Genomic DNA, 22,249 nt, shown 5'->3' with positions numbered 1-22,249 from the left:
CTTGTGTTTTCTGCGCTTTACAGGACTGCAAAATGATGGAAAGCTTTGGTGCAACCTTATCTGTCCATCAGGAAGGTCAGTTGAAGTTAAGTACCATCATTAGGAATGCAAGACTGCAGCCACCAGGTTTCATGTTCTTTTCCTTCTCCCATAAGGAAATGACCCAAGGATGCACATTTCTCCACATATCATCTATTGCTTTTCCCAAGGACACAAATCTGGCCATCTTAAGAGGGCTTTGTTTTAGTGTCTTTCCATATACAAGCACTAAAATGAGGCATTTCCACTACAGAGCAGTACTTTTGTTTGAAAGTTAATCCACCATGAGAAGGTAAAATGGAGCTGTGTCTGAGGAGTAACACAATGTCCATATCTCCATGTCATCACACGAGCTGAAGGCCACTGCGATGGCCCTGGCACTTCCCACTCACCAGATGGGTCTATGGGTACTGTCTTTGATCTTCGTAGGTTTGGGTGAGGGCAGCAGCATGCGGTTATTTGAAGGGTGGATGAGTTTGCCCATTTGATTCCCAGGTGGAGGCAGGGAGTCTGTTATTTCTGTGCTATCCTGATGCCTTTGCCAGTTGCCCAAGCAGCTTGAGGAAGGAAAGACATTTACCTGCAATGCTGAGCAGAATGGTGAGGACCAGATGGGAAGAAAAAGAGTTATACTGGGACAGCCTCCTGTGTCTGAAACAGGGAGAAGACAGTGACTGTGGGTAGCAAAGGGTCACCAGGGATGTGTAAGACAGGAACAGTAGGATCTGGAGTACTGAGGGAGATAGACTGAGAGTGAGGAGATACAACCAGAAGCAGCTGAGGTGGAGGGACTGTGGACAGCCTGAGGAGAGACTGGGAAGGATAGGTGACTGGACAAGGAGCTGGAGGAAGGGAGCCTTGGATCAGGAGATGGATGTTGGGGGAATGGTGGTGAGAAGAGGAAGGAGCCTCAAAGCTGAAGGTAGACAGGTACTTTGGGGAGCGAGTAGAGAAAGCATGCAGGGAGCAATTCCAAGGAGAGGACGCAATGACTGGAGAGCAAAGAGAACTGGAAGGAGAAAGCAGCTCTGGGTACAGGAAGGACTGGAGCAAGGCAGGAATGAAGGAATCAGACTGGGAATCTAGGACTGAGTCACATGGTCACCAAGAGTGAGCATCCCCCACTCTGCTGCCCATCGAGCTCAGTGAGACCTGCTGTCAGCACAGAGGCAGCAACCCCTCTCCCGATGGTTCATTTACAGAGGCTCCCTCTTGGCAATTACTCCAGCCCCACTATTGTTCTGGATGGTGATCCATCTGATATCACAGTGTGGGGGTTTGTTTTGTTGCTATTGATTTTGAGTGGGTTTTGTTGGTTATTTTTTTTACTTTATTGTTTTGGAAGACGGGACAGATGAGAGTCATGCCAAGTTAAAATGCTTTGAACCATCAGGACATGGAAAGTTATTTCATATTGTCCCTTGCATTGCAGTGAAACCACAAGCGACCCCTTCACATCAGTTGCTCCTTAGGAGCTCCATATACATGGCTTGTGCCAGCCTGTGTGCTGTCACCTCAGCTTGGACACCACTGCTCCCCACTTCCCTTTCTCTTCCCTCCCCTTTTTCTGGGCTCACATCTGTCTCCTCTGAGTGGCACGCTCTTCTTCTTCCCTGAACAGATACATCAGGAGATATCTGTGTGTGCTTATCGTGTGATCTAACCAGGGGCTACTCCCGAGCCACATGTACCTGTAGCGATTGCAGTGTGCCCTCTGCTGTCTTGATATCCGCGTAGTCTGGAGTTTCTGAGAATTACACAAGCTGAATCTCTGCCCAGAAACAAAATCATCTGTGACCCCCCTGCCCCTCTACCGCCTCAGCTGAGGGAGCTGCAGCATTTCTTAGTAGACAAGAAAAAAACACCATTGCTTTGGGGGAAATGTCTGATCTTTGCTGTGACCGAACAATGTAACCAAGTTGTTTTCAACTTTGTTTACCTCACAGTTGCATTATTACATGAAAGAAGGGGAGACAGAATCAGCTAGGTGTAGTACATCATTAGTCTTAGCTAAATTTGCCAGGTTTTCCTACTGTTGCCTGATCAGAGAAGGAGAGTAGGAGCAGATGTCTCTGTGCAGCTGAATGCCTATTTACACACTATTACTGAAGGAAATGCAAGTGAAAGAATTTGTAGACAAGAATTAATGTAGGTAGTTATGCATTTTCAGTCAGCATTTCACATTACTTTTAGGTTTGTAGCAACCTTACACTATTAATGCCTGAATACAAAATTATATAATGATCATAATTCCTAATCTGGAGCCATAGCATATATCAAACTAATTCCTGCTGTCAAGTAGAGTATGGTGCCAGAGTGACTTCATCAGTGACTCGTGTCATCTATGGCCAAGATCTGTCCCACTCCAGGAGATTTCTCAGAGCAATCAACAGCTCCATTTCACATCACTGATCTCCCACATATGGAGACTCATACAGATGTTGAGGAACCTCACGTCTGGAGACATAAGAAGGGGTGAGAGTAAGTTTAGAGGTGGTAGATGAACACTAAAGGATTTGCTGTGACAGTGGTGCAGCACTGGAACAGGTGTCCAGGGAGGTGGTGGAGTCTCCATCTGCAGAGATCTTCGAGATTTGGTTAGACAGAGGCATGGCCAACCAAAGGCGTGTTGGCAATAGCCCTGCTTCAGGTAGGAGGCTGAACTACACAGCCACCAACACCCCTTCCAGACTGGCATTTCCAGGATTCTGCAGGACAGCCCAAATCTTCACAGATGTCCAGCCAGGCGGAAGTGCTCAGATCACATCATCTTCACTTTGATAGTCAGTTCAACTCTGCAAACAGCTGCCAAAGAACAGTTTCTCTCCATCTTTCACCATCTAACCAAGTGCTTGGAGCATTTATATGGAGTTGATGAGATATGCTGCTAGGCTTAGAATGGGGGGGGGGGGGGGGGAAGATAAGGAATTTTTCCAACCCTTTTGTTGAAATCTTGAGGCTTAAAAGTGAGAATAAGTCGAATTCATCAAACCAGTTGAAACAAGGTCTGGTCCAGAAAGTAGGGGTCATGAACTCTGATCCTGGAAACCAGGCCTGCCTGTGTTTTTTGCTTCCCAGAACATCCTGCTAAAATGCAGAATATAGGAATTGGAAATAGAATAGTTCTGCTCAGACCCCTCTTGTCCTGGGGCAGCCCTTTCTCATGAAGCTGCAGAACCCCACTCCTTTCTGATTAGGGTGCCGGCAGAGAAGTCCTTGCAAATCTTCCTGTATCTGTGTAAGATGTGGTTGTGAGCACTCCTTTTTTGCATGTCTTCTGTAGCTTTATTTCTGTTATCAGAGCTGAGTTGGATGGATGGGGACACGTAGGAAACCTAATTTCTGGATGGTTCTCTTTGAGTAGCTTCTTAACTTTCTTGCAGACTTGAAATACGATATTGGAGATTTTCCTTCTCAAGGCAGATGAGATCACAATGCTCAGAGAAGCTCTAGCAAAGGACTCCCGAGGACCAGAATGGCAAAATTATGTGAGGATGCAGAAAGGGACTTTGTGGGTTCTTCAAATGTGCCCTCCTAGCTTGGGGACCTCCTCTGCAGCTGAGCTCAATGGAACAGGGAGTCTGTAGAGCAGAGCCTAATGCCATTCCAGTAGCTGGTTTCTGTTTGCAGAAAGGGAGCTGCTCGGGTCTCTGTAGTAAGTAGGTGGTCCAGCTCCACACATGTGGTTCTCCCCAGCAAAGGATGATGCTTTAAGGAGGGGAAAGAAGAATCCAAATAGAAAGCCTCCCTTGAATTTTCCCTCCCTTCTTCCAACCCTGTTTGGTAGTTTTCTACAGCAGGGGCAATTTGACCCCCAGACAGAGGGGTCTCAGAAATTATGAGTAAGTCTCAAGGATTCAACACAAAGGCCCTTTGTGCTGTACGCTGTGGAGTTAATCATCAATCACAGTTGTCTACCACCAGTCTCTATAGTCAGTTCCACACAATGTGATTATACCTCATCAAAGTTAATTTACCAAGCTGTTTAAATGGCTGTACAGTATACTGAGCCTCCTCCCACCACTAGCATCTTTTTCAGCTGCCCCCCTGCTGAGGATGCTTCAGGCTGGGTGGTCCCAGCAACACCCTGCAGCATTTTTCAGTCTTGTCAGCAGCCTGGAATAGTGTCCTTTCTTGTGAGCTCCTGGCTTCGTTTCCCAGCCCAAGTTACAGGAGTCCTGTGGAAAATGATTTGGAGGACAAGAGGCAGCTCTGATAATGGAAAACGTCTGTGAGGGATTGGAACATTGGCTTGTAATCCCCGGACAAAACGGCCTCATTCAGAAAAAGGGGAGGGGGGAGGGGAAAGCATGCAGAACAAAGATCTTATTTCACTTCATGAAATGAACACGTGATGTTTTCTCTGGAATGTCTCACTGAAAGACAGGCCCAAATTTTCCAGGGACCATGGCTTTTATTTAAGCTCAGACAAGGCCATAAATGGCTGCGAAAAGTATGTAAATTCACAGCTGATGTTAATTTGTCATTTCCAGGCTCCACACAAACTCAGAGCCGTGCCATTCCCAGGTTTGCATTTCCTGGAGAGTGGGATGGTGGGAGAGGCCTCTAAAAGCCCTGCCCCAGAGCTTCTGGAGAGATGCTGTGTACACGATGTACAGATTTGCATTGGCACAGAGTTACAAAGCATGGCTGTATCCAGACCGGCCTGTGTCACCTGCCTGTTGAGCTTCTCCCCCCGAAGTGGGATGGGTACCCAGAGGAGCCAAAACTGCCAAGACAGATGTTTTGTCCGGAGCAGATGACCTTATACTTGCTAAATGAAGATAAAGGCAAGCTTGTAAAAGATACTGGAGATACTGGAGATCTGGGTTCAGTGATCAGTTCAACTCTTACTGTGGGAAGTCATGGACATAGAGATTTAAACAGAGTCAAAAGTTCAGATCCAGTGAACACACTCCGTTTCTACAAGTGGGAGTCTGCTAGTGTTAATGAACTTGTTAGTATTGGTTGTACAGATGAGATCTGAGAAGATGCCACACTTCCACTGTGAATTTATCCCTTCCCTCACCCTTTCAGAGCCAGGCAGACCTCTCCAAATCTGTGCCATTCAGCTGGAACCTGCCTGTCTCCTTTCCAAGCCCTGTGCTTTCACCCTTTCTTTTTGCTCATGGCTTGCTTTGCTCATCTCTTCCAGTCGATTGTTCTGCCAGAAAAGCATCTCTCACCTCCTTTGCCTTGCTATCTAACAGAATTCAACGGTCTCTGCAGCACTGCACTGGCCCAGAGCAGTGCGTATATCATCCGAGCTTGGCCACCCAGCTCTCCCAGTTTCCATTCTCCTGGGACAACTCATTTGCTTTGCAATCACAGCTTCTTATCCACTTTGTTTCCTATCACTAACATTTCCAATCCAAAACCTTTCTCTCACACAGGTTGAAAGCAGTGACCTTTTCCTTTAGATTGGCTTTGTTTACAGCTGTTACTCCTCTTACACGTAAAAGGTCTGGCATAAATCCTGACCCACGGGGGCAGCTTGACTGCAACAATTAAAGGCCAGTATGTTCAAATATGAATGTCTAAGGTCAGACACTCTCTCCATACTTACCGCCTAATGCAACAGCCGTATTTTCAGGTGCTCAGCAACTGCACTTGCCAGTCTCTGTGGTGGGGCCAAGGGTGCTTAGCATCTCCTAGGTAATGAAAGCTCTGGTTGAAGACAAGCATTGTACCTTTGTATGGAGGGAAACTAAAAACCCCTTGGTTTCCAGTGTTTAGCCCAAGGCTGGGAGGGGAATATATGATTTCATAACATTTCTAAGCAATGACAACAGCTAGTCTCTAGGGTGAGCTGTGTTTACTAACACGTTGCACATTTTCTTGCTTAACAGCATAGTTTCTCATTTTATAGGAGTCCCTGAACTCGTGTTTATGTTCTAGGTCAGCTGTCCAAACTCCCAAGCTTTCTCATATACACCACCAGAACAGACATCCCGAATCTGTGTACAGAGCACCGTAATGGTCTGCAGCTAAATAAGGCTGTGCCAACATTTCCTTCTGGTCTCGCAGGCCCCTGGTGACTCACAGAGCTGCTGTTCCACACCCAGCCCCCACTGACCCAGGAGCGACTCACATAATTCAAACACATTTTGGGCAGCAAAATTCCTGAACGCCTTCTAGCAAGTATCCTGGGCTCTGCCAAGGGCTGGGACAAATAGCTAAGTGTGTGAGAGCATGTTCTATGCTAGCGGATTGCTCAGCCTTAGGAGGATGAGAAATGGCTAGCAAAATTATTCAGTGTGGATAGGAGAACTCAGGAACTTGTGTGCTCTGAAGCATACAAGTGGCTGGCACAGTCCATGGGAGGGTTTTGTATATGTTTAATGTAAGGGTAAGAGGTAGGTACCTATGGGACATGAGTTTTAGATATTCTCTGATGCTCCCATAGCAGTGTTAAGAGCCAGGATTTGCTGTGGCAATTGTTTAAATAGATTGGTGGCATCCTGAGGTGTACTCAGTTTCTACTGTCAAAAAGCTGAGGACAAATTATGCATGTTAGGAGACATCCCCAGACAGAGCTGCTCTGCAGAGGGTCACCTCAGCTGTCTCTGAGCTCCCACCTCTCACAGATGGATTGCATGGTGTTAAGGCACACAAAAGCCTCTACACAGAATCCCCCCACACCTCAGCAGGCTCATTAGCTCTGTGTCCTTGCCCTCCCTTCCCAAAATAGGGCTGGCTCCACAAACCCCAGCATCTCCTGCGCTGTTCATATTAATACAGGTACAACTCAGCCCTGTTGCCTCAGCTGTGGGAAATCTGAGAGACCTTTCTCACCAGTTTCCTTAGTTTGAAAAATCTTATTCTTCCCACCAATCTGCTCCCACCAGCAGACACTTCTGCACCATGCTCTGAAGCATCCTTCTCCAGGGGCTCTTCCATGGCACCTCCTCTACCCAGCAGTGGATTCAGCTTTGGCTGCAAGCAGTGCTTGAGAGGTGTTCAGATACTGCAGGGAGGAGAGAAGGACATGTCTGAGAGAGCGTGGCCAGGGGCTAAACCAGCACACCCCATTGAAATGCTCACTGGCTCTTCTGGCACTTGGTGCACTGACTTGGTAGTCAAGATCTGTGAGTCCCACAGCCAGACCACAAGTGATGATCTTTGGCTGCTGAAGAGAGAGCACCTTGCTTCTTTACAGCAGGATGTCAGGTGTTAGCACACCTCCAGGAATTTTTTCTGGATATTTCATTCAAATGTCAAGCTTGCCCCTGCATGACAGCAGCAATTGAGAGGTGAGACAAGTGAGTGGCACGTGGAGCACTTGTGTTTTGTCTTAATATAATTGATAGATTATAATGGCTTGTGTCTGAGCTCAAGACAACCTGGGTTGATTTCCTGCTACATTCACAAGCACAAGCCCACTACTGTTTCAGCTAATGGAGAAAGTGCTCTTAATTGTGTGAATCAGGATATGCTGGTGGCAGATAACCGCTCACTCTGCAGCAGTAGCCTGTTGGGGATGGGGTACCTGGGTTACTGTACGGAATATGGCAGGGCCACATACATCTTTGTAGCTCCATGATGCAGAAGGCCAAAGCAGCTGAAATTTTATCTGCCCACAGAGTAGTCCTGGGTTTGACTCGATGCTCTGCCAGAAGTGACCTTAGCAACTCCTCAGTAAATATGTCTGGAAAATGAGGAAGATAATGGGGAAGGAGGTGTAAAGCAGTGGTGATTATTTCCTCGCAGAGAATAATGCCATATTTAACAGTATATGCTGTGAAGGACCTGTGACATCAGCAGGTGTGGAGGCAAGATGGGACTGTGCCTTGCAGCGTTATCTCCATGACAATACACACCTGAATGCTGGTTTGTGTTGTAACATTACACACGAGGAAATACATCTTATGAGTTGGACAGGTCCATCCATCTGTCTGTAAGATGGGCAACTCACCTTACCCTGATACCAGTCCAAGACTAATTTTGCCAGGATCCTGCAGTTGCCTGTTGCATTATCAATTACCAGTCAGTATCTACACAACGGTAGGGGCACATATCTGGCAGCTGGGATACTTCATATTCCACATGAGGCTGGAGGGCAGCCTTGTAGGTGCCAGTAGGGGCCATGGGACTGCCTGGAAACCCTGTTTCCTTCATGACAGCTATTCCTCCAGATGTGTGAGCCATATTTGTTGTGCATAAGAAATCATGGTAGTTCTGACAGCACAGCTAATGGACAGCTCTGAGCTGTTTGGCCGTGGACTAGTGGCATCCTATGAGGCACTTTCAGGGCATGGTACCAATCTGCTTCTGAATAGGTAGAACTTCTTTCCACAGAAATCACAGAATGTTCTGAGTTGAAAGGGACCCACAAAGATCATCAAGTCCAACTCTTAAGTGAATGGATCAGGGATCAAACCCACAGCCTTGGTGTTATCACCATGCTCAGACCACTGAGCTAATCTCAGGTTTGTAAGAGTGCTTTTAGTTTGAAGACTTCGTCAAACTTATAGGACTCAACAAGTTCATTGGATAATTCAGGTTGGAAGAGACCTCAGTCTATCCTTCCATTCCAAACAGGGTCTCTTCTCCATGTAAATAAGCCTTGTGCCCTCAGCCTCTTTACAAAGGGCATGTGCAATAGCAGAGTCAAAACCAGGAGTATTTCACTTACCTGTGCTCCATCACGGTCTGATTCATGATTAATACAAATGCTGCAGGTGATCCTTGTGTGACAGCCCTGGGGACTGGCTGGCTCACAACAGCCTTGCCGTCACCCTAGAGTTCATTAGGGTTTGATGCTCACACCTTTGAGGGTGTAACCCTGCCCTGGGCTTTCCCCTCACATCTTGCACTCTTGGTCTGTTTCTGCTGTGAAAGCCCGGGTGTCCTTTGGCCCTTCTTTAGGCACTGGCACTCTGGTCCATGAGGTGCCACTGCTCATGTAGCTCAAGACAACATGGATATCCCTGGTGCCACATGAGCTGAGCCTTCTCAGCTACAATCTTAACACATTTGCTACTCCAAAATAATGCCCTGCTTCTTAATTCCACCAACTAATGCTACAAATTTCTTAACCTTCAGTGGGACAGGTTATTACCCTGTCATGCAGGCCATTTGCCAAACAACTTGGTTTCTTGAATTGTCACCTAAAATGCAGTGCAGGCGTGGTGATCACTGACTTCACCACAGCACTGCAAGCACAACCCCATACCCTAGGGTAGATGTTTCATGTGGAGGGGGAAAGGAGGAGACATGAAGGATGTTTCATGTTGGATGGGGGTGAGGTAATGTGGAGAGAGTGATATCATGGTATCAGCCCCACAAGGGCTGGGCGAGGGCTTAAGAAGTAATTTATTGGCATGTGTTTAGCCTCATTTCCCAGGGAAACGAGGTTTACAGTATCACTTTGGGTGTATATGTGTGCATGTGCTGTCATATGGGAGAGGCTGTGGCTTCAGAGTAACCCTCATGAGACACCAGAGATCCAGGGGAGTGATCTTGGCAGTGCCCCAAGAATGGAGAAAGCCTCAGTTGGAGCCTGCCTTTTATTAAACACGAGAGAATGTATCCACCCATGAGATGTACACTTGCGTGAGTCCAGGCTTCGTTCGCTCTGCCTCTCAAGCAATGGTTTGTTACTGAATTTCAGTTGCGCAGTCACTTGGGCATGTATCTCAAAATTTGCAATCCCATATGTATAACAAAATGTTTGTTTTAGAAATACCAGTGACTGAAAAGTAAGTGTCAGCAGAAATAAAATACTGATGTATGTAATAGAATAACATCTTTTCTGTAGAGCAATGATTCCCAATTTCTTTGGCCCACCAGAGCATTGCAAGCTTCAGTATTTCAGGCAAGCATCGTTCACCCTTATAACAAAGCTTTTAGCTGAAAGCAGTTTTATGATACTACTTTGGTTGTATAGCCAGCAATGATGAATTACCTTATTCATTATGGCCACAGCTTGAAACCACAACTGTAAATGCATTTTCTTTCCCATTATTCTGGTGCTTGTGATTCAAGTTCCCTGTTTTGTGTCCATCATGGAAGAGCAAAGATTCCCATCAGATTTATTTCTCATGCACTCAGATAGTACAAACTGTTTCTTTGCAGTTTACGGTTTTAAATGGTGAAGGTTTAGAATAATAAGTGAACAATTTGTCAGATATCATGTATTTGGTTATAAAATGTGTGCCTTTGTACACAGCTTAAAGCTCCAGTGTCTGTGCTGCGATTGTTTTGTGCTGTCTGTGATGGAAGAGATAACACACCTTTTCCCTAACTCGTAAGTTTCCTGACATGGCAGACATCCACACTCCCACAAACAACTCCAGCTCCATCACTGTCATCATCGTTCCAGCAAAGGGCTAAGGGTTGTTCTTCCCCCTTCCCCCCCCCCCCTGAGTCTATCAGAGATAGTCAGGCCTCATCTGCACAAAAAAGTTTTACCTGATTTAAAGGAGTAGCTCTACAAATGCCTCTCTCCCCTTGTCGGCATCTGTCCCGTGCTCACCCTCTCTGATGCTTGTGTGAGAGATGCTTTTTGGTTTTCACTTCTACCCATTTCCACATGATAGAAACTAACTTGAAGAAACACATTTTCAGGTACCTGACTGTCAACACAGAATGGGAGAGTTAATCCTTTACCTTCTGTTTCATATTCAGTCCTTTTGAGTACACAGAAGAAAACCCCATGCTCATGGTGACCTACATAATCCAGCACAGTGGCTAATCACACTTACATGAGGTGACTGCCCATGGTATCAGGGAGGGAATGCAGGCATAGGAGACCCCTGCTAGTGCTCTGCTCCTGAGAGTGGTACTTTTACTCTCTAGAAATAGAGACTGTCCCCTCCTCATTTAGCACAGCCTCTGCCGAGCTGAGCATCAAGGGGCCAGAAACTGATGAATCTTTTAAAATGTATTTATCATTTGCCATTTGTTTTTTTCTTATTGTGGCACTCGCATCGGAGTGACTCAGGGTGAGCCCAGTCCTATGATGCTTCTGCCAAACTAGAGGCCAACTGATTTCAGCCATGACTATGCCTGCGCTGTGTCACGAAGCAAGGCAATCAATGACTCCAAAACAAAGAGGTACATCCTGAAAGGTGAGTTTAAAACAAACAAACAAACAATGAAACCCACATCGCTCAGCATCATCAGTGAAATAATTAGACTTCTCTTCATGACAGCTTTGTAGGCTAATACCACTCACAGACAGAATCAGAACTTGCCGGGAAGGATGCAAAATCAGTAACAGTAGTCCTAAAAACAAAATTGAGTGAGGAAGCAGAGCCTGAGGAAGCACAGAAAAATAGCACAGCTGCCATGAACAGACCAGATGTTGGCTGATCTAGGATAACTCTTCCCAGAGTTTTCTCCTTCCAGTAGGATGCTGGAATAATCTTTGGTCTTGGTGAATGAGGAGGGTGCACATGCCAGCATCTCCCTTGGCGCCTGTCTGCATTGAAGGCACAGAATAAAGCAGGGCAAGAAGACAGATGGCTTATGGGCATGCTTGGTCACAGTGAGATGGTATTTCAAAGCCAGCAGTGTCATTTTTGGTTATAACAAACCTCAAAACTCGAGGAAAAGCCCTTGACAACTGGCATCATAGTGTTGCTTGCCGTGACAGAGATTTCTGTATGAGCCTGGGGCGATCGGTCTCTTTGCATTGTCAGATCCTTCCTTCTAGCTACCGGAGACTACTGAAATTCAGAGATGAAGAGATTAAACAAGAGGATCACAGGTATTTATACACAAATGAGCACTGCCAGGCATGTCAGGTAGGATTTCTGTGCCAGGCATAACAGACCATTTTGCTCAGCCAACGCCATTTGGATCCTAACACACACAGGTCTAAACCCTTACTTTTAAATCTCCCCATCTCCCAACACGGATGGCACCTGTAGCTGTGGCCAGGACTTCAGCGTGGCCTGAGAGCTGGAGCATGTGGGGACAGTGGGTTGAGTGGATGAGCGGAGCAGTCACCTCGCACCTCAGTTTCCCCATTGTTGTGACAGTGTGGGGGGCGGCTGCGACCCCTCGCAGGGGTGCTCCTGGCCGGGCTGGCGGGCAGCTCGGCTGTTCGAACTCCCCCCGAACCCACACCAGCGCAAGAATCGGGGAGCGCCCCCGGACCCATGTCCTACCCGGCCGGGGTGTGAAGCCGAGCGGTGTGGGGCGGCAGCCCCGTCCCCTGGACTCCCCACTGCTCTCGGCTGCCTTCAAAGGTCGACGAGGGGCGGCGAGGGGCCGACAGCAGCAGGGACGGGGGCACCGCCGAGGGGCGGCGGGCAGCGGGCGGGGGCCGGGGAGGAGTCGGCCCCGGGGCGGGGGTCGGGCCGGGCCGGGGGTGGAGCCGCGGGCTGGCGGGTCGGGGCGAGGGGGAGCCCTCCCCTTCCCTTCCCGAGCGAGCCGGAGCCGGGGAAGGCGCCTCCGCAACTCCTCGTGCCCCGCCGGTGCCGCCCGCCGCCCGCAGCATGGTGAGGCGGCTCTCCCGGCGGGAAGTTCGGCGGCCGCGGCGGCCCCGCCGTCCCCGGCCCGGCCCGCGCTCACCGCCCCCCGCTCCCTCTCTTGCAGATCTGGAAAACTCTCCCGCTGCTCTGCGCCCTGCTGGCCGCCGCCCGCCTGCGAGCCGAGGTAAGCGCGGGGCCCCGGCGGCGGGACGGGACGGGGCGGGACGTGCTGGGGGCAGCGGGGGCTCCGCGGCACCGGGAGCGCGGCGAGGGAGGGAGTGGCCGGGAGCGGGGAAAGTGGCAGCCAGGGCGGGCAGGGAAGTTGCGGGGCCGCCGGACACCTCGGTGCGGGCGAGGGGGCTTCGTCCCCGCCGGGGCTGGACCCCCACAGCCCGCCGCTGGGCCGGGCTCCCCGGGGCATCCCCTTTCCCCTCCTCCCTCCCTCCATCTCTCCCTCCCGCTATCCCACCCTCCCTCTTTCCCGCGTGCTCTTTCTCTCGCTCTTCTTTTCTTCCTTTTTTTCGCTGCAATGACATTGAAAACCTTTGAAAGCCCCCAGCTGCAACCCCCCCCCAGCCCTGTTGACAGAAAACAAACGGTGCCTGCCTTCCCGGTTGCGGCGGCCTCCCTAAAAAGTGAAGTCATAAACAAAATATTTGATAATTACGGCAGGGGGAAATGTGGAAGTGATTTGAGGAAAATGAACTCAAGCTGGGCTGGGGAGGGAGGCCGAGCCTGCCTTCGGAGGGAAGCCGTCCTGCTCGGGGGGCGGCTCATCCTCCCTGCCTGCATTTTTTCTCCCTACATATTTCTCCCAGATGGCAAGACCCACCCTAGAGCATCGCAGTTTGGCTCTATGCAAAAAAAAAAAAAAAAAAAGCATAACACGTCTGCTTCCCTCTTTTTCTGCCTCCCACCCGTGGACTGTGCTTCCCGGGTTATGACAAAGAGTGGGGTTTAGCATGGAGCCCATCGCTGTTGCTCTGTCTCCATAAGCAAAGCTCTTCAGTGAACTCCCTGCAACCGCCAGGTGAGGAGCAGAGGTGAGACAGGGTGGTTGTGATCCAGCACTGTCCAGCTCTATTCACAGCTGTCGTGAAAACCAAGGGGAGTGAAACTGAGCTTTAGTATGGACTAGCATTTCACATCTGCCTGTACGTGATCATTTCGTAATATACTTTCTTCCCAAGGCGTGACATACTTACGTAGTGAGCATTTCCATTCATCCTCTCCTACACTGTCCTGAAAAAGCCAAATTGTGTTTATTCATTTTTTTAAGGAACCCCAAATAAACCTTGACTGGTTGTGGTCAATATACAGCAAAACCTCTGTAGGAAGGAAGCACACAGCAGTGCATCAATGAGATGAATGATAATAACAGTTACATAGCAATGGCATTGGTCTGAGTAAAGCCTTCTGGGATCAGTAACCTGGAGAAACATAGCCAAGATGTGTTTGGCCCTGGATTTGTGATTTCACTGGTGTCACTAACATTATGTTAATGGCCAAAGTGCTAAGTCCTGCTTTTTGCCTAACGTACTTTAATTTGGAGTACCTGGATAGCTTCCCAGATGTAAGTACTGTCATGTTTCTGTGCCTCACCTGCAAACTGAGAGTAAGAAAAATGTACAGCCATCTTGTTCAAAATCTGGTTTTAAAGGCCAGTTCATGCTTGAGTGAATAAATGAATTATTTGACTGGCTTCAGAGGTAATGGTCCAGGCAGCAAACCAGTGAACATTTTGGGTTGACTCCAGTGTAAGTTCAGCAAAACTTGGGAGTGATGACTGAGGTCTGGCTCTGATTTCGAGGAAAACTGACACTTCAGGCAACTTTTGTTTTGGGGTTCAGTTTGACTCCTTGTTGCTGGTAGCTGCCAAGCGGTGAATATCGGTTCACTCACAGGTAGCATCTTGCCCTCTGGGATATCTAGACCTTCTCATTTTCTAGGGAGTGGGCTGTCCTTGAAGGTGAGCTGCTTAGAATTCAGAGACAGCTTTGAGGGTTGCCCACTTCTGAATGTTTCTTGTTACCACTCTGCTGCACCACTGCCATTCAGAAAGATTAGTGTGGCATTTTCCTGTGTGGTTTTCCCTTTCCAGATTTTGGAAGCGATAACCTCTCTATTCCTTCTGTTTCTGCTGCAGCTTGCATTTTGTGCCTTTCAGTACATTCAGAATATTAACACTGAGCCTTAAGCTTCTAATCCTTTTGTCGGCAAAACTGTATCTGACCTGTACTGGGGTTTTTTGTACAACATTTATTTCTACAACATTGTTAGATGCATAATTAGAGTCTTGAAAGAAAGAAAGAAATTGCTTCAGTAAATGTTCCTGGCATGACTTTGTGCAGACTGGAAAATCTGAGACGTGCCAAAACTTGGGAGCTTTTCTTGGCCTGGTTCAGTAATAGTCACAAGAGCAATAGACGGTGAACTGTATTCCTCGGATGGAAGCCAGCCACCAGCTTCAGACAACCCTTTTTATCTCTCTCTTCCTGGGTCAGGCTAAATGAGGCGGCCGTTCACTTGTATTAACAGGGATACTACAGACACAAAGTTGCTCATGTTCTCAGCTGGGGCTCTCGAAGCAGATGGAGTGATTTTTGGGAAGCATCCATCACGACAGAGGAAAAGGGAGAGGCTTGAAATGTCTGTTGAATGTATTAAAAGTCAATCAGTTGTTCACATCCTGCTGGAGTAAGTTACCTAGTTAACACTGGAGAGGAGTCTGGTTGCTGTTCGACTGTGTCAGTGGTACCACTGTACCTATACCAGCGTTGTTCTATGTCCCACCGGGATACTTGTTTAAAAATAAGAGCAAGGGGTTTTCTTTTTTTCATTTTGGCTTAAACCTGATTCGTCAAGAAAGTTCTTTTCACCATGAATTTTGGATGTTAGCAAAGAGGTTTATGCCACCATGAGTACATTGGGCTGTGGACAGAAGTCTTTTCTTGAATCCAGCCTTGCCAAGAGGTCAGTGACCTGGCCTGCCCTCTGCTCCTTGCCAGTTTTCTGGCCATTCAGATGAATCTCTTGGACCTGTAGCTGTTCTCCTGAATTATCCTTAACCCTTTTCTGTCCAAATGAGCCAAACTTTGGAAAGAGTTATGTAAACAGTTTAATCCAGCTTGTCTCATTTTGGCCAAAAAAAAGCTAGAGGAGGAGGGCTAGTGAGTCTCCTCCTGTGAAGAGATCTACTGACAGATCTGAGGGGCTGTAACCTCCAAGTAGCACAGTGATGATGAGCATATAGAGACAGATTCATAACCTTTTCAAATTGCATGGTGTTTTATAGTGTTGTAACCTTGGGATGATTTTTTTTCACCTCACCTCCATTTCCCTCAGTGTAATTTTTCCATGTGAAAAAGGGATGTTATACAGGAGAGAAAAGGCAAGGATTTCTGTTTGCTTAACTAAGCTAAGTGCTTCCTCTTGATCTGACTTGACTGCTTTTCGTGTAAGAAGGGCAGCACTTGATGCTTTCCAAGACCTGTGCCACTTTGCCAGTAGAGTGTTCGCGTGCACCAGGGAAGATGGAGCTGGAGCTGGGAATTCAGCCGGTCTTCAGTGGACCAGGACCTGATGTACTTCCTCCTATGGGGCTCTTCATACAGTCTGGCCAGCATCATCAGATTGCTTTGGTTAAACTTTTCCCACATTTTGGAGAAAATCTAAAAACTGATGTCTTGGAAAATGAAACTGGATAAATTAAAGTTGAGATCTTGATGTAGTTGCATAGCTGTATTTGGCCCTGAAGCCATCACTTTAAGAAGTATTCATTTGCCCTTGAAATTAAGTGATAGAGACTTTGTGGATAGTTCAGTCCTCCTTTCACTGATAATTTGGCAAAGACAGTGGAGTGCCAATCATGTGGGTAACTCAGGCTGGTTTTATTATGCACTGGCTTTGTGCAATAAAACCCAACAATAACACGTTATTATAATAAAACTAACTTCTCAAGTCTAGTCTAGCAAGCACATCTTCAGTGGAAGGAAAAATTGCATCTATTTTTTCTCCTTCCACTGGTTTTGGAGTGATAGGTGTCTTCCTTCTTGAAATCCTTCCCTTGAGTGCCAGAACAGGTGTTGCTGGAGTTGTGCCTCAAGGTGATAAGCATATTTTAAATGGGGAGGCAGGGATGAAGTGGTTCTACCCTGGGAGCACAGCAAAAGCTCATCTGCACAAAGCCTATTTTTTAAGGTGTGTGCTGTGCCGTCAGGCAGCTGCTGTGCTGCAGATGGTTCCAGGGATCGGAGTCTGGGAGACGAACCAAGTCGTTCTGTCTGAGGCACCTCATGTTGTGCTGAAGTCACTGGCCGAATGCCCTGTGTATGAGTGTTTAAACAACCTCCCTGCCTGTTCTGAAGGGACCATAACCTCTGAGCAGCAGCATGTGTGGCACAGGCTCTGAAGAAGGAGCAGTGCTGTGCAGCACATACATGTGCGTGGCACCCTGATGGTGCTTCTCAGATGGAGCTGCTGTCAGACCCAGGCTGCTCTGTGCAAACGCCCCAGTGGCTGAGTGAGTGACTTTATCTGCCAGAGTGCAAATTCCTTGCCGGTAATTAACGGGGGCTGCTGCTGGGGGCTGCCGAGGAGGCGACTCTACTCCCAGCACAGGAGGAAGGGACTGGCTGAGTCTCCTGTTGTATTTTCCAGCTGCTGTTATTGGTACAGCTGCTTACCCATCAGGAGGCACCGGGGCACCTTTGATCTTTCTTGTGTGATGTTACATGAGCTGGGGAATGTTTCTCTTTGTACAGAAGAGAGTTTGTCACAAATCTCAGCCAGATGTATCTTCCCGGACTATGAGACTCCCATTAACCAGGCTGTGTTTCTGCCACATATCCTGTAAGCTAGATGAGATTGTTTCCCAGGAATGCTTTGTTTAGCTGCGTTGCATCTATCTTTGCAGGGAGATTGACTTCTGCTCTGCTATGGTAGCAATGCTAATCTGTGAATAACCAGCAATTCCTTGGAGAGATTTATCTCTCACGGTGTTGTCTCTGAGTTTAGCAAATGAAAAGAGCAGACTGCTGTTGTGCTGTGAAGCGTACTTCCTTCCAGAGTGCATCTGGGTGATGGACAAGGGGTTGTATACATGTTGACTTTACCAGAGGTTGTAGATTTTGCCACAACTAGCGTACAGAGTTAAATGTGAGCTGGTTAGAGCAGGGGTATGTTTGCTCTCACCGTTGGCTTCTGATGGCACTTCCTAGGCAGTAAATAAACATGCAGATAAGCAGCTCTGGAGGCTTTGATGCTCTGTTAAAGCACAGAAAACCGTAGCACAAGCAGTGACTGTGTGGCATTTTCTTGCTACTTGTTTTCAAGTGTGCTTCATTTCTGATCTGCAAAGGAGACACCAGCCAGCATTTATGAGTGACTATCCCTTCTCTGCCTTGCAAACTAGCTACCTAGACATGAAGATCATGTAAGTTGCTGTGAAATATTCCTACCTGCTCTGTGCCTTAGTTTTCTCACTTATTGTATTGTACCTCTTGGTTTTGACATGGGCCCTCTGGTTGCTTGGGGCAGTGGTTTAGGTGTAAGCTGCCTTTGAGAGATGAAGAAAAGCAAGCTCACGCTCCAGTGTACAAATGTGAAATTTCTTGACATCTGCCACCTTGTTTGGAGTGCATCAGGAGGTCCATATCTGGACCAACACATTTGAAAAGAACAAGGGATTTGGGGTGGATGATTGGGGAGAGGTTTGATATCTCATTAGCTTCAGATCTAGGTGGATTCCACATTTCTACTGTTTGACAGCTAAGCATATATTTTGGGAGAAGAAATTAAACACTACTTAAAGACTGGAATCTGGGTTTTGCCTCACTGGGGAGAAGGTGCCAGTTCTTCTGTGCTTCTGAGTGCAACGCCCAATGCACTAGGAAAATCAGGAGGTTGAGAGGGAATAGCTGTTAGAACACATTCATCTCTGTGTGGGCATTGCAGGATGGCTGGCTGTGCAGCATCTCCCTTGGCTGTATCCTGTTGATTGCTGTTCCAGAGATGGACCTCTAACCACTTTCCCAAAATACTGTAACACTGCATAATGGACCCTGTGGTACCCAGACTTTCTGATTGTTCCTTCTCCTTTATCTTTCCCTTCCCTTTTGCAATGCAAAGAGCAACAAACCAGCTTGAAGGAACAATGGAGAGAAACAGATAAAAACACCAAGACAAAGCAGCTGGGTTTCATTGGTAGGAGGAGAGGGTTTGCAAACCTTATGCTCCAAGCATAGAAAGACCGGTTGGACAGCTATTTGGCACCCACTGATGGTTTTCCCTAGCCAGTATATGTCCCTTCTGATCCCATCCCTGCTCCTTTCTTAGAATCCTAAGATCTTGGGAATATGAATGCTGGTGAAGCTTCCAATGGTTAGTCAGCTTTTCCCCTTTAATGAAAGTTTTTAAGGAATAATGATAGCTTCAAAGATTGTTTATAGACAGAAACAACTTCATTGTTTCTATATCTCTATAAGGAGACTTAGGGAGGTCATGGAACAACTTGCTGCAAGGTACTGTGGCAGGAGTATGACTCAAGCCTGAAGTGGTCTTAAGTCTTCCAAGTCAGGGCAGGGGAGAAGACGATGTTGAAATCTTGAATAAGAGGGAAGCAAAAATGGGGTGACAGGCATGGGCTGACAAAGTTATCTGCTATGATGGAGAGATGTACCGGTGAACCTTGACTTAAGCAGGAGCCCGTGGGTTGGGTGCACCTCCTGCCATCAGAAATGCTGTCCTTGGCTGCTCTTCCCTTTTCATGCTGCTGCCAGGGTAAGATATTTTGGGGCTTGAGTGTCAGAGAGGCAGAATGAGGAATTTCTGTCCATCCACCAGGACGGGCAATTGCCAAGTTGGCCTCCAGCACCATGTTGTCCAGGGATGGTTTTGACAGCAGAGCCTGTTGCCATTTTCCTGACAGTGAATTGATCTGGAGGACTGTTCCTGGGGAGGTGCCCTCTGTGCTAGAGCAACCCTGCCATTTGAGCGCTGGTAATTGTAGCCCAAAGCCAAGAGCTTTCCTTCTGCATGACGTAACTCTTTGCATATGTACTTCTTGCTGCTCTGGGACTTTCTTTTCCCTCCTGCATTTTGGCTGCTTTTTCATGTTTATGTTTGAGGAAGCTTAAGTATGAGGGATTGGAATTGTTGTCTCATTTCCTATATGTAGGAGGAAGCGATTTCACTGGGGAATTTTTGCAATGTCTGGATCATTTAGTTGTCTGGGTGAGTAAAATTCCTCAGGGATAACCATAAAGGTTGTGACCCAGCTCTGGTCTGCAGCTCATGCATTCAAACCCAGGGCTCTGGAAGATTAAGGTGGCACAGGACCAAGCATTCATGTCGAAGGCATCATCTTCAACTTGGCAGAGAAGCTGCGGTATTCCTGTCTGAGGACAGCGTGTTTGCTGCACATAATGCAAGCTCTGGGGTGTTCCAGCCCTAAGACAATGAATGCCACATGAGTAGTGTCAGCCTAATCCTCTTCAGGCGGTGCTCCCCTTCTCCAGTTGCCCTGTGGATGGATGACAGAGAAGTCAGGTTGCAATAGAAGCTCCATTTCTCACAAAGTTCCTTTTCTCGCATCCCCACAACTGGGACTTGGACCCACTGGTAGACGATGATGTGTAAGGATAAGGAGTGGCTTAAGAAGGGAGTACTTTTTTATTCTTGTTCAGGAAAACAGACTGTGTCTTCTACAAGGTATCGCTGCATGCCATGGGATTAGTAGCTGCTTGTACAAGCCATAGCCATTAGTGTCTTGTCAAATCCAGTTTTACACATCCCTGATAAGTGATGCCTCCTTCCTGTTCTGTGAAAAATGATAGCATGCTCTGGAGTATCTCAAAGTTAGTAAGTTTATCTTCGTGGTCCTCTTCTATGAGTACGTAGACCATGAATCTTTTTATTCTCTCCCAGTGGTCCTAATTACGCTCCCGTGTTTAATGATAAGCAGTACCTCCCCCATGCAGTTCTCTCCACCTTGTACATGTAGCCAGTTTATGAGGCTCCTCAGCTCCACTCCGTGCTTAGCCCACCTTTTTTTTTTTCCTTGTAGCTTGCTCCCTCCTGACAAAGCAGGAAAGGAAATAGAGATGTATGTGATCTTATTCTCTGTTGTTACCTTTGAAGCTTCTCAAATTAACTTTTAAACCAAACAACCAAATTCAGCCATATTTAGCGAAGTATATTAATTTCCTACAAGATGCTGTGTTCCTCTAGCTTTTGTAAAAATAGTCAACAGTGGTACAGTAGTTACTGCTTTTACTGCAGACCATAGAAGCTATTTATGAGTGTTCCCCATTGATTGTAGTTCATACCTTAACAGCCACTAAATGCTGTCAGCCTCAAGACAGGAATCTATGGGAAGCAGTTTGTAGAAGAACTTAGTGTTGCTCAGCTTTGAACTTTTAGGTTTATCCTCTCTTTGGCGCTCAGAGCTGTGGGCAGTCCCCTCGGAGGGTGTTGTGGAGGAAACTGCTCTAAAGCGTGGCTGATCACAGGGCACAGAACATGGTTTGTTACACCTTGCGTGCACCTACACCCATCACACAGAGCCACTCTTCTCAGCCCTGTTATGGAGTAACTTCCCAGTAACTCCTGCAGCCCAGACCTGGGATGGGAGAATGAAGGATGCAATCCATTGCAATCGCTGTGGATTATTTGGGGATTTCGTATCTTGCTGGGTGAGTGTTGAATCTCACTGTGGTATGTGAATAGCTTGAAACCACACGGTGCCAGTGCCGTGCCTGGGCCGCTCCTAACTTTGTGCACATGAAAACGGAAGGAGATGGGAGAACAGCTGGGCATTAATACTTCCTCACAAATCACTGCCAAGCTCTTCTGCAGTGCAGCAGCACATGTCCAGATGCTGGGGTGAGTTAGGCCATCCTGGCTGCCAATGCAAGGTCAACAGTAAACCAGCATTAAACAGAGACAACCACTTGGGTTTTGGGGATTATTTTCCTGGTTTATATTTATTTGCAGTGGGGTTTTGGCAGAGTGAAGGAACTACAGCAAACTGAGAATATGTGGTGGTTCAAACACCTTCAGAGTCTGTAGGCATCAAGAAAATGCAAGCTGACTCTTTTTCTAGACCTATTTGTTCTCAGTCTGAACATCATGCCATGATTTGTATGTAGGCTTTGGGCAAGGCACCTTATTCCTCTAAGCTGCGGTGCTCACATCTGTAAAACAAGGATAATGAACGTGCTGTGCCTCTCAGAAGAGTTTGTGAAGCTGAATATGTTCCTGTTAAGAAAAGTTTAAAAGCTCTCATGTAGAAGGTGCATCAGGCATTGCAAAAGGTTATTATCCTCATCCACAATGATAACAATAGTAAGAAAAATGGAGACAAAATGCAGACCAGAGTTGCTGTGTGATACTGCCATGCAGTAAAGATATGCAAAAAGGGCTCATTTGGGCCACATTTAAGGTGTGAGCTAGCAGCCCACAGATGGGAAGGAGGAGATGATTGAATGTTTGGATGGAGCCAGAGAGAGAAAGAGGAAGGGCATAATGTGGGAGAGCTGAGATGTCAGGGGGGATTGCCTTTATGGAGTGTGTTTGCTCTGGGAGGGAAGCAATAAGCATCTTTCCATCCGTATCTTGGCGGAGGCACTTGGAGTTGTGCTGTAAGGGGAACGCTTAACACTATGGCAATGTAGATTTTCCTGTGTTCTGGTTAAGCAGAGAATCTTACACAGGGCATAGTCCCTTGCTTTCCCTGACAGGTCTTCCAAAGGTTGATAAGGCAGAGAAGATGGGTTAGCAATTTCCAT

General features: G+C 47.3%; 1 protein-coding gene across 1 annotated transcript in view; it reads left to right on the top strand.

Moving 5' to 3' along the window:
- Positions 1-12,374: 12,374 nt before the first annotated feature.
- Positions 12,375-22,249, top strand: part of FSTL1 (follistatin like 1) — a 51,896-nt gene continuing 42,021 nt past the window's right edge. Inside the window, exons 1-2 of the mRNA XM_027653707.1 lie at positions 12,375-12,488; positions 12,586-12,645. Of these exons, the coding sequence (XP_027509508.1) occupies positions 12,486-12,488; positions 12,586-12,645 (63 nt within the window). The 5' untranslated portion in view covers positions 12,375-12,485. The remainder of the gene's footprint in view (positions 12,489-12,585; positions 12,646-22,249) is intronic.

The sequence above is a fragment of the Corapipo altera genome, unplaced genomic scaffold (assembly GCF_003945725.1).
Source record: "Corapipo altera isolate COAL_440 unplaced genomic scaffold, ASM394572v1 61, whole genome shotgun sequence".
In the NCBI taxonomy this organism is placed as follows: Eukaryota; Metazoa; Chordata; class Aves; order Passeriformes; family Pipridae; genus Corapipo; species Corapipo altera.
Note: the sequence above shows the minus strand (reverse complement) of the source record. Positions and strands in the feature narration are given on the sequence as shown.